Here is a 12,025-nt window from a genome sequence, read left to right as displayed (position 1 = left end):
ATTTCCAGGTGGCGTTACTCCTGGTTTGACAGAGCATGTACAGCATCTGTCCAGAGGGTGCTGCCTCTACCACACACCCCAGAGGATCCCCACAGATAAAGCCTTATGAAATCAAGCCCAGGGCCCACTGTCACCTCAAACAAGAGCCAGAAGCAGCAGAGAAAAACAAACAGCAGGATGAGCCCCCCCCACCCCTCCCCAAGGACCTCAGATAATAATCAGGTATACAGCCATTAAACAAGTACACCTAAAATGATTAATATGTAAAAGAATTGAAAACACAAGAAATGAGTAAGACATTATCAAATAAAGACCAGAGTTTGAGAGAGGGAAAAACTCTAGAAGTGATAGATAAAATGGAGTAAAAATCAGTCATTGTGGTAAAAGAAGATTTTTGAGAGAATTACCGGACAGGGTTATATTTCTTTCCTAACAAAGTAGAATATCCCCTCCCCACTGAAAAGAAGTGATGGTGGCAGGAGGAAGATCCTAGTTCCAAATTCAGATCCACTGACCCATCATTAAACACGGTCCTTTTTTCACATGCCCTCTGCTTTGCTTCCTCTGTCTGGGTACCACTGGGCCAGTCATGCAACAGCCCTCACCAGCTTCCTGAATCCTCCCAGGGAAGTGGAAAATAAACCCCAAGTGTATAAGCCTGAGGGTGCTTCATGTTCTCATTCCTATTCTTCAGCATCGCAAAGAAATTAGTCCTGGACTTTTTTTTTTTTTTTTTTTTTTTTTTTTTTTTTTTTTTTCTTTTTAGGGCCCCACCCGTGGCATATGGAGGTCCAGTCAGAGCTACAGCTACAGACCTACACCATAGCCACAGCAACAAGAGAACCAAGCTGCATCTGCAACCAATACCACAGCTCACGGCAATGCTGGATCCCTAACCCACTGAGCAAGGCCAGGGATTGAATGTGCAACCTCATGGTTCCTAGTTGGATTTGTTTCTGCTCCACCATGATGAGAACTCCCAGTCCTGGACTTTCTTAATTCAGCAGGGCCCAACACAATTTGAGACACCAGAGAATGTGGCCTGACAAGCTGGCTGTACTATGGTTGGAGCAGGCTGTGACTGTTCAGAACAGGGAGGATGAGCACCTTGAGCCTTGCATGTGACCTTGGGCCAGTAAGCTCAATTAACAGGGTCTGCTTTCTCTCAAGTGCCAGGAAGCCGCCCAGGACCTCTGTCTTAGCCTGCTTGGGCTGCTATAACTGAGTACCACAGACTGGGGCATGGGGGAGGGGACTTGTAGACCACAGACACTTATTTCTCATAGTTCTGGAGGCTGGAAGTTCAAGGTCACGGTGCCAGCAGATTTGGTGCATGGTGATGTCTTGCTTCCTGGTTCACAGATGATCTGTGTCTTCACCTGGCAGAAAGGGTGAGGGAACTCCTTGGAGTCTCTTTATAAGGGCACTAATCCCATTCACGGGAGCTCCACCCTCATGAGCCCTAACTCCAAACAGCCTTATTTTGGAGGTTAGGATTCAATAGCTCTCTCATTTAAGCTTCTCCATCTTAGGAGGAGGCTTTTAGCCCCTTTCTGGAGATGAAGCATTGAGGCTCTGAGTGGCTGACTAGACTGAGACCATATAGCTGAGGACACACGAACTTACTGGCCCCAAAGCATGTGTTGGTGACTGCCATGTGGGACTGGCACTTTGGACAGAAGGCCTGCATTTCCAGTCCTTATCCCATGGAACACTAGACTCCTGAAGGATGATAACCAGCATTACTGGGGGAAAGTTCTGTGGTCAAATACACTTGGGAAAGATGTCAAGCTTTGTATGCCACATAAAGCATGCTGGGGACAGAAAAAAATCTGTCTTCAGGAAACTCTTTTAATTTGTTCAAGCTAGCATTTCCCACACTTAATAGAGCAAGCCCAGAATCCTCATTTTGCTGTTTTTTTTTTTCTCTTGTAAAACAGTATTAACATATTAGCCATTAAGAAAATACAAATCAAACTATAATAAGGTGGCATTTCACACCCACTTAGAATAACTATAGTTAAAAAGATAGACAATAATAAGTTTTGGTGAGTGGGTGGAGAGATTGGAGCCCTCGCTGGATGACATGGAAAACAGTGCTGTGGCTTTGGAAAGCATTTGGGGATCCCTCCAGAGGGTAAATATGGGGTTATCATGTGACCCAGCTGTTCCACTTCTCCGTGGGTATCACAAAAATGAAGGTATATGTCCACGTGTCCACGAAGAAACTTGTCCATACACAGGTTCTTCACAGCTACATTAGTCACAACAGCCGAAAAGTGGAAACAATGCAAATGACTTCCAGCAGATGACTGGATAATAAAATATGGTCCATCGGTGCCATAGAGTATTACTCAGCCTTGAAAAGGAACAAAGTACTAATACATGCTACAACACGGCTAAGCCCTGGAAACATTACACTAAGAGAAAAAAACCTGTCACCAAAAACTGCATATTTATTATTCTATTTATGTAAAACGTCCAAAATAGGCAAATCCAGATGACTGGTTGCTAGGAGCTGGGGGTAAGGGGGATTGAAGAGTGAGTATTGATGGGTTTCTGTTCAGGGTGATGAAAATGTTTGAAAAGGACTGTGCAACTCTGAATACACTCAAAACCATTGCATGGTACAATCTTAATGGCTGAATTATAAGGTATGTGAACTCCATGTCAAAAAGGCTGTTTTTAACAACTGAATCAACTTCTGCCAACCCTGGAGTGTCACAGCACGGTTTGGGAAAGGTTGCTGCCTGAGTGGACTCTGACTGGGACAGAGCCGCTGTCTGCTGTCACCTGTGGCTCTATCACCCCATCAGAAGCATCACAAGCATTTGGGAAAATATCACAGGCAGGGATTAAGTGGACCTTTTGTGCACCAAGAAGCTGTTTCAGACCCTAAAGCAAGCAGCCACCGTCTCCACGTGGTTTACACCCCAGTTTCGCTGCTGCTCTTACCAGATACTTGAAGGGAGACCAGACAAAGGGGTCTTGGAACGTTTCTAAGTGGATGTGGAGTAAGAGATGGTGCTAAGTGCATACATGTTGATTCTCCCCCAACACTGACCTCTAGTTAATCACCATTACTGCTGGGTGATCTGGACCAACTTATGACTTGGGGTGCCCAGACACTTTCCTGCTATTTTGCCCTGTCCTCTAGTGGGTGCGTGTCCAAACTGATCATACGCTGCTCTGTCTTCATTTCAGTGAAAGCTGGTGGGATGCGAATTGTGCAGAAACATCCGCACTCTGGAGATGCCAAGGAAGAGAAGGACAAGGACGACCAGGAGTGGGAAAGCCCCAGGTGGGAGAGTTCTGGGGGGTCTCAGATGCAGTTAAACATTAACGTTTGTTCTCCACTCTGTGCTTGGAGAACCCCTAGGCTGTGTGGGGCCCTGTGCTGTGTGCTTTTCTTTTCCTGGTCAGTGAGGTGGGGGTTCTGTTCCCAGGAGGGGAAAGATACAGCATCTAGGACGTGCCCCCCGCCCTGACTGAATCTGAGCAGATGCATCAGTCTGGGCAGAAGCCTCGGTATTGCCTTCACCCACAGACCTTCGGAAATGCCCTGTCTGTCTAATCTTGGGGCTGAGCCTGGCATTCTGTGCATCAGGGCAGAGAACTATTGATTTAAAGAATGTTCACAAGCATTAGGGCTTTGCCAGTCTCAGCCGAACCTAGAATCACTGAGGCCATGGTGTCGAGGTCACACAGAGTGAGCAAGTGTCCTGAAATGACCTCTCTGCCCCCAGCTTCCTGGGTCCCCATAGCATGTCTCCTGCAACACCACCATCTCCGTTTTTACCTACCTTGGAGGTTCTGATGTCAAGTTTGGTCCAAGGACATCGATTCAAGTCCATTCCCTCCCACCTCATAATATACAAACATGCGGTCCCAGTGTCCACCCAGCCCCCAAGCTTGGCCATGTAGAGGGAAAACGGACGCTAAACCTTCCACCTTAGAACTCACCCCCACGAGTCTCTGCCAGACTCGTGGAAAACAGCCAGCTTGTGTTTCTGTATTCATTCCGATGGTCCTGAATCACGAGTGGAACATCCCCAGGTTGACACAGGGAGACTGAAGGGCACGTTTCAGTTTTGCCTTGTCAAACAGGAGTTTAAAACCAAGTCTGGGGTCCAGAGCAGGCCTGGCTTCTGGAAGAGAGTAGTTCCTGGCTGCAGGCACCCCCTAGGAAGGACCCCACATTTCTTTTACCTATGTGCTGCACCCTTGCATGTTTTTGTAAAACCTCATGTGGGATGACTTACAGGGCTGTCCCTTGACTGGAGGACAGATGTACAACAAAGTTTCTGAGTGATTATTGCCCGTTTTAACTCCGGTTCTCAGCAACTTGAAGGTTCGGCCCAAGTTCTGGTTTTATAAAAGAAGAAGGCAGTTGAAGGAAAATTCGAGGATTGTCTTTCTTACCGGCTCTTCACAAAGCTGTGTTTGGTCCCTAACAGTGTCAGGCATTCTTCTACAGGTTTACATCCTGTGTTTGGAAACCTCTGGGCCTCATAGCAGAATCTAGAAATTCCGATGTTTTAGGAGAGTAAGGAGGATCTAAGAGAATAGACTGTCCACATTCCAGGCAGCACCCAAAGGGGGTTGCAGGCAGCCCCTTGTAATCTGCAAATGGTGTTCACAGCAGCAGAAATGCATTTTAAAAACTTTCAGGAGTTCCTGTCTTGGCTCAGAGGAAACAAATCTGGACTAGCACCCATGATCACGCAAGTTCCATCCCTGGCCTTGCTCTTGAGCTGTGGTGGACTCGGCTCAGATCTCGTGTTGCTGTGGCTGTGGTGTAGACCAGCAGCTGCAGCTCCGATTCAACCTCTAGCCTGGGAACCTCCATATGCTGTGGGTGCAGCCCTAAAAAGACAAAACAAAAGTCAGATTTGGATCAGTTCAGGTTAAGTTTTGCCTGCATCAGAGTTACATTAGAACTTTCAGTGTTTAACCTGTTTCTGGATGTGGAGCTGAGGAGAAGAACCTGTGGCCTGTTGTCATTTCTCCCCCAGGAGACCTGCAATGTCGTTTCCCTTCATTTCCACCAGTTCCCTTAGAAGGAAGAAAGACGATGAGGCAGAAAGCTGTGCCTAGAGAAAAAAGAAAATCCTGGCACATTAATGAGACATGCCTCTCTGTGTGAGTTTAAGTGGAATAAGGGACAAATAGCTATTTCCCTGTGTATCACAGTGTCAATATGGTGACAGAGGGTAATTCATTAGCGTGTTTAGAAATAGGGACAGAACAGCCCATTAGTTTTCTTTCTATTGATTTTTTTCCTCACGAGGTGAAATACAGCGTTTATTGAAGTTGTGCAATTTAAATAAATATGCCAGAGGATGAATTATTGCTAGAGAGAGGAGGGAGCTCCCAGCACTCCAGGTTTTAGCATCTCATCCACCGTAAAGGTTTGGTTGCTCCGGAATTAAGTATTTTGAAGCAAGCTGACCACAGGGCAGGGTTTGCCCATGAGCAAGGGTACATTTGTTCCCTGCGGTCAAATCGTTATACTGGGTTTCTTGTGTGTTAACTCTTGTCCTCTGGACTTTGGCTTCTCTCTTTACTGCTGTGGGTACAACCACCGACACACTGTTGACAGATGGGGTAAGCCTCTGTGCGCGTTCAAGCTGTCAGCATATGCTGCTAGTACAACTCCCTCCGAACCCCTGCACCAGACCTGGTACCCCGTGTAGTAGTTCACTTCCATCACCGGGCGCTCCCCAGTTTTCTGGTGGGCTAATAGAATAATCATAGTTAATAATTATCATTGATGATGTTACAGAGTGCCACGTGCCTGGCCCACTTCCAAGTGCTCCGCCTGTATTGATTCATTCAATCCCTGAAACTACTCTATTCTCATCCCCAATTTGAGAGTCGGTTATTGATTATTATCCTCATTCCAGATTACTCCCACTTCCACAGCTCAGGTTAATGACTTTTCCAAGGGCAGACAGCCAATGAGTGGCAGAGCCAGCCTTCCAGACTGGGTCTGGAGTGCCCACTTGTAGGCCCTGGGATGGGTATACCAACTGAGCACCTGTTTGTGCTTGGCATTTAAGTGCTTCACATCGGGTTTCATGCTTATACCACCTAAAAGTTGGTATTACTCCCCCCATTTACATAGCTGAAGAAACCAAGGCTCAGTGAGGTTGTCTGGCCCAATGATGTGTAGCCAGGGAGTGGCCTGGCCAGGATTCAGCCCTGACTCTGTCTTGACTTGGAAGCCTGCAGCACCCCACTGAATTGACAAAATATTTTTAGGATCAACATAGACTGTAAATCTGGATCCCTCTAGACAATAAACTTACTGATTCTGGGGTTGCCCAGAACGTTTTCCATATTCCTCAAGCCTATAATCCTCTCCATGCAGCTCACAGTCAGAAAATGGCCTAATTATAAGCTTCCAATAAGGTGTCAGGGCACTGGGCTGGCTTTCCTTTACATGTGGAAAGGGCTCTTTATTTCCAGAATTTGTCAAACATTTAATATTTTACATTAATTTCCCTTGGAAATGTTATGGTGCGTGACTTTCACATTACGCTAATCCTGAAGTTTTATATATTTTCATGTTTTGATCCAAGTGTTCTCCAAATATGAAAATAAACACATTGTTTCAGATGCCAGTTTCCTTTTCAGATCTGCACTTGCAAAACTCTTTGCTTTCCTTGCCAGATATTTAAAATCGGCTTTGCATTTACTGACTCATCTCTAGTGGCTTCCTTCCCCAATCAGAAAATCAAGCACTGGAGTTCCTGTCGTGGCGCAGTGGTTAACAAATCTGACTAGGAACCATGAGGTTGCAGGTTTGATCCCTTGCCTTGCTCAGTGGGTTAAGGATCTGGCATTGCTGTGAGCTGTGATGTAGGTCGAAGAGGCGGCTCGGATCTCGCGTTGTTGTGGCTCTGGCATAGGCAGGTGGCTACAGCTCCAATTCGATCCCTAGCCTGGGAACCTCCATATGCCGCAGGAAGCGGCCCTAGAAAAAGCAAAAAGACAAAAAAAAAAAAAAAAAAAGGAAAAGAAAGAAAGAAAATCAAGCACTAATTACAGAGAAAACAAACAACTGGGTCATTAAAGAGGTTATTATATGACCCCCCCAACAAAACCAAACCAAACAAACAAACACTTTTACTTATAATTTTCTTTTGCAGATCTTTTTATTATTCTTACCCCCTTTAATCTTGTAATTTTTCAGATATTTAAAAATAATTTCTTATGCCACCAAGTTGTTTTGAGATGGTACATTTTAAAAAAGAGAAAAATATGGAGTTCCCGTTGTGGTTCAGTGGTAATGACCTGACTAGTATCCATGAGGATGTATGTTCAATCCCTGGCTCGCTCAGTGGGTTAAAGGATCCAGCATTGTGAGCCGTGGTGTAGGTCACAGACGCTTCTCGAATCCTGCGTTGCTGTGGCTGGAGCATAGGCCAGCGGGTGCAACTTCAGTTTGACTCCCAGCCTGGGAACATCCATATGCTGTTTGTGCAGCCCTAAAAAGCAATAAATAAATTAATAATAATAATGTAGCAAAAATTTGAAAATTTTTTCCAAGAATTCCCATCAAGCTGAGTTCCATTTACCTGCGGCTCTTCATATCTAAGAAGATGATAGGCTCGGAACTGACCCAATCAAGGAAAGCTGTGATTTTTCTCAAAGCCTGCTGTTGAGCATATTAAGACAAAGTGCCCAGTTTCATTACGTAAAGGAGAAACTGCAGACATGGAGTCAACTTTGGGAGTCAGTAGGATTCTCTAAAAAACAGTGTAGTAGTGAACACATATCAAGGTCCTACCATGAATTGAGCTTGCTATTAAAAAGGTAGGTGTCTGTAGGAGTAGAATAGAAATGGAGGTGTTTGTGGGGGTGGGTAGGACAGGGGTGGAAGGAAGAGGGAGTGGGGTTGGGGCAAGGAGGATGGGAAGGGAGAAGCCCCTCTCTGAGCTCAACCCTTGGTATAATTCTAATTTAGGACCCTGTTACTGTTTAGTGTTTTACATACCCCCAAATAGCAAACAATCCCAATCACCCAGGATGTGGGAGAGATCCAAGATGAAGACGCACAGTCACAGATCTAATACGAATGCTTTCTATTACCAACTGCAAGGAAGGGGCATAGAGGGGGGAAAGACCTAACCTCAGTAACTCTGGGCAGCAGTATTTTGACAGAATACTATAAGGCTAAAGACAAAAAAAATCCAAAAAAACTGTGCATAAGTGCTATATTCCAAATAGTCAATGTTTCTTACAGGGCTTTAGGTTAGCAGTTCTGCAAGTGCTGTATGTATTGACTAGGACTGAACAAATAAGTCAATATTTTGTAGCTAATGAGAATCCAGTTTCTCACTGTCAGAAAAAGAAGGTTACACATAGGAAAGGGGGAAGACTCAAATGACTGGTGTTTCATTGAAGCTGGAGTTATTAGTGTGAACTCCTAGTTTTAAATGAATGGATGGTTGGAAGGAAGAATGGATAGTGGATAGTAGCCTCATACAGACAGGTACATACATGCATAAATAAATATGCATGAGGGCGTGTCAGTGTACATACCATACTTCCTAGCTGTGTTCCCTGAGAGGGCATAAAAGAACTATCACCCATGTAGCCATGAGCATCCTTAGGGCCGCAGGGCAGGGTTTGTCTATGAGCAAGGGTACGTTGGTGCCTTGTGATCAAATTGTTGTACTATGTTTTTGTTTCTAAGCGCCATTGCCTGCTTAAGGTTCATTCTAGGACCAGGCAGGACTGGAAAAATACCAGATGAGCCTGGAAAAACTTGTAGTGCCAGAATATAAGGAAGTGTTCCAAAACGGATGAAGAGTCATTCCATATACCACAGTGTATGCATATGCCATGACGGGCCAACAGGGACCTGCTGTATAGCACAGGGAACTCAACCCAATATGCTGTGATAATCTCTATGGGAAAAGAATCTGAAAAGGAACGAGTGTGTGTGTGTGTGTAACTGACTCACTTTGTTGTACAGCAGGATTTATCACAGCACTGTGGATAAACTATACTTCAGTAAAACTTAAAAAAAAAAGGATGAGGACATGTCAGAACAGCACCGAAGCCAACCTGAAGGTGTTCTTAATGGCTGAAGCTGGCACAATTTGTGAGAAAATAAATAATGATAGTATTGGATTATAACCCATAGAGGAAAATAGATATCCACGAGTCCATAGTGATAAATAGTTGAGAAGGAACAGGTCTTTATAGAAGAATTGTAATTAATAAATGTATAATGAAGGTGGGAACTAGAATATCACCAAACAGCACAGTGCTTGCTGTTGATAGGACCCACTGACAGATGATACGATTAGTGGGCAAAAATTCAAGGGGAAATAGGATGTTTCCAGCCTCAACTTCCCCCCAAGATATTGATTTATTGCAAAAGAGTGTCTGTCTTTGCATGGATACCGTGAAAAGGACACTTGTTTACAGTGTAAAAGCTGAAGTAAGACCACAGAGCTTCATCCTTTTGAACTTCAGATGGGAACGTGCTTATCAATGACAATTTTCACTGCCCCGTGCCCATCTGTGAATGGCTGTGAAAGTGCCACGAGAACTTGTTTCTCATCAAACTTTCACCTGCTGCTTTCAGCCATCGCTGATAACTCTGGCCTGAACCGGTTATTACAGGATGCATAGAGGGTTACCATAGGGCTGCCGTAACAAATACTGCAAACTGGGTAGCTTAAAATATCTAAAATGTATTGTCTCACAGTTCTGGAGGCTGGAAGTCTAGTACCCACGTATCTCCTGACTTGGTTCCTTCGCTGGCAATCTTTGGCTTCCTTTGGCTTGTAGATACTTCACCTTGACCTCTGCCTTCACGTGGTTTTTCTCTCTATGTCCAAATTTCCCCTTTTTGTAAGGATATCGATTGTTTTTGATGAGGACCTGCCCTAAAAGTTCATTTTAACTCAATTCCTTCCATAAAACCCTATTTCCAAAGAAAGGTCAAATTCTGAGATACTGAGGGTAAGGAGTTCATGTATTTGGGGGCGGGGAACCCTAACTGATGCCAGGTGGTACCCTATGGCCATTTTTAATGGTTCTTTCCATTAAATACAAGATTATTAAGAAACACAAAATTGAAAACGCTGAAATGAAGAGATGGCACGGCTTATAGCCCAGGGATTTTTATTTTTAAGCCATTATTTTTGAACTTGAATTAAACCATATGGTAAGTCAGTTTCAACATCATCCTTACTTTCCAACAATATCATTTTTTATAGCCAAGCTAGTTGTCAGCTGTCTTTTAAAAGAAATGTATATTGGGAGTTCCCATCATGGCTCAGTGGTTAACGAACCCAACTAGTATCCATGAGGATGTGGGTTCGATCCCTGGCCTTGCTCGGTGGGTTAAGGATCCAGCATTGCTGTGAGCTGTGGTGTAGGTCGCAGGTGCGGCTCGGATCCTATGTTACTCTGGCTCTGGTGTAGGCTGGTAGCTGTAGCTCTGATTCAACCCCTAGCCTGGGAATCTCTATACGCTATGGGTGCAGCCCTAGAAAGCAAAAAAAAAAAAAAAAAAAAAAAAAAAAAAGAAGAAGAAGAAGAATCAAAGAGATGTATCCTTTTTTCTCATGATATGTGGAGATCCCAGGGGACTGGGGATGCTGAGTGCCTTCAGCCACCAGGCTCTCTGCCGTTTGCACAGCCTTTGTCAGCAGGTAGGGCCCGTGTGTGGCAGCAACAGCTGACCTGGTTGCTGAAGTATGGCAGGAGACAGAGTCTTAAGGTGGTGGGGGTGTGGAGTGACAGGGAATGTCTTGTGATGGGCATAACTGGTTGTCACCTGCTTGTGACCGAGATGCCTCTGCTAAGGAAAAGCCTTCTTGAAGGTACAGCAAGATCTCAGAATCAAAAGCATCTGAGGCATGACTTCATGGCAGCATGAAATGACAAATGGTCCTTTCTGCTTCGGTAGGTAAAATGGGCGCATTCTGATTGCTTTTCAGCACTCTCACGATCCACGCAAGTTTGAGGCTCAAAGATCAATGTCCTAAGTCGGTAGGCAACATGGGGTGTTGATGAAGTGTTACAATGTGTTTGCCAGCAAGGGTGTGGTGAAAGTCATCATTTTGCCCTAGGGCCACTTGGGTGGAACTGGTGCAGGTCCCCGAGTCCCCATAGGCACTGAGTCAGTGCGTAGGTGGGGGAGCCTGCAGAGGAAGGGGAGTGTCTTTCTGCATTTATAGAGTCTGCATTCGGTCCTAAAGGTAGTACCGTGCTTATCACTCTGCAAAGGCTCTGTTTCCACCCAGGTTATAGTGGTAACTTCCCACCAGACTGGCTGCCTCCGCTCCAAGAAACAGTGAGTTCACTTCATAGGGCTTCCATAATAGAGTGCCACACTATTTAAACAACAGAAAAGTACTGTCTCACAGTTCTGGGAGCCATCAGTTTGAGATCAGGGAGTCAGCAGGCCCTTGCCCTCTCTGAAAGCAGAAGGGAAGAATCTGTTCCAGGCCTTCTCTCAGCATCTCATAGTTCCTTGGCTGGTGGCAGTGTAGCTCTGGTGTTCACATGGCATTCTCGCTGGGTGTGTATGTGAGTCCAGGTTCCCCTTTTCCTAAGAATGCCAATCAGGTCGGATTAGAGCTCAGCCTAATGACCTCATCTTAACTAAGTATATAGCTACAACAACTCTATTTCCAAATAAGGCCACATTCTGAGGCACCTGGGCTTAGAACTTCAATATGGGACATAGGGGGGTGGGGGACAAAATTCAGTCCATCATGGAAGGAAGACTCAGGTCTTGTAGGTAGTGAATCAGAACCTTCCAGTGACATCCCAATAGCAATAGCAGCACAATAATTTATTAACTGTGAGGCCTACATGTAAATGACTCTTGCTTCTGTTGCCCAGCACTTGACTGTTGCCCAGGCTGAGCACTGCAGCAGTCTGCCTTCCATCCAGGTGGATGCTCTGTACCAGGGCTGTGACACCAAACTTTGATCATGCACCCCATCCATTTAAAAATTACTTTTTGCCTGCACCCTAGATACTTGTATAC

General features: G+C 45.1%; 1 protein-coding gene across 1 annotated transcript in view; it reads left to right on the top strand.

The window, feature by feature from the left end:
- DAP (death associated protein) overlaps window positions 1-12,025 on the top strand; it is a 71,653-nt gene that overhangs the window by 9,610 nt on the left and 50,018 nt on the right. The window contains exon 2 of the mRNA XM_003134178.6: window positions 3,205-3,301. Within this exon, the coding sequence (XP_003134226.1) occupies window positions 3,205-3,301 (97 nt within the window). The remainder of the gene's footprint in view (window positions 1-3,204; window positions 3,302-12,025) is intronic.

Source organism: Sus scrofa, chromosome 16 (assembly GCF_054392235.1).
Source record: "Sus scrofa isolate SSC_HxYL_T2T_F1_AM1 chromosome 16, Sscrofa_HxYL_maternal_Yorkshire_Landrace_v2.0, whole genome shotgun sequence".
NCBI lineage: Eukaryota > Metazoa > Chordata > Mammalia > Artiodactyla > Suidae > Sus > Sus scrofa.
This window is presented reverse-complemented; position numbering and strand designations above follow the sequence as displayed.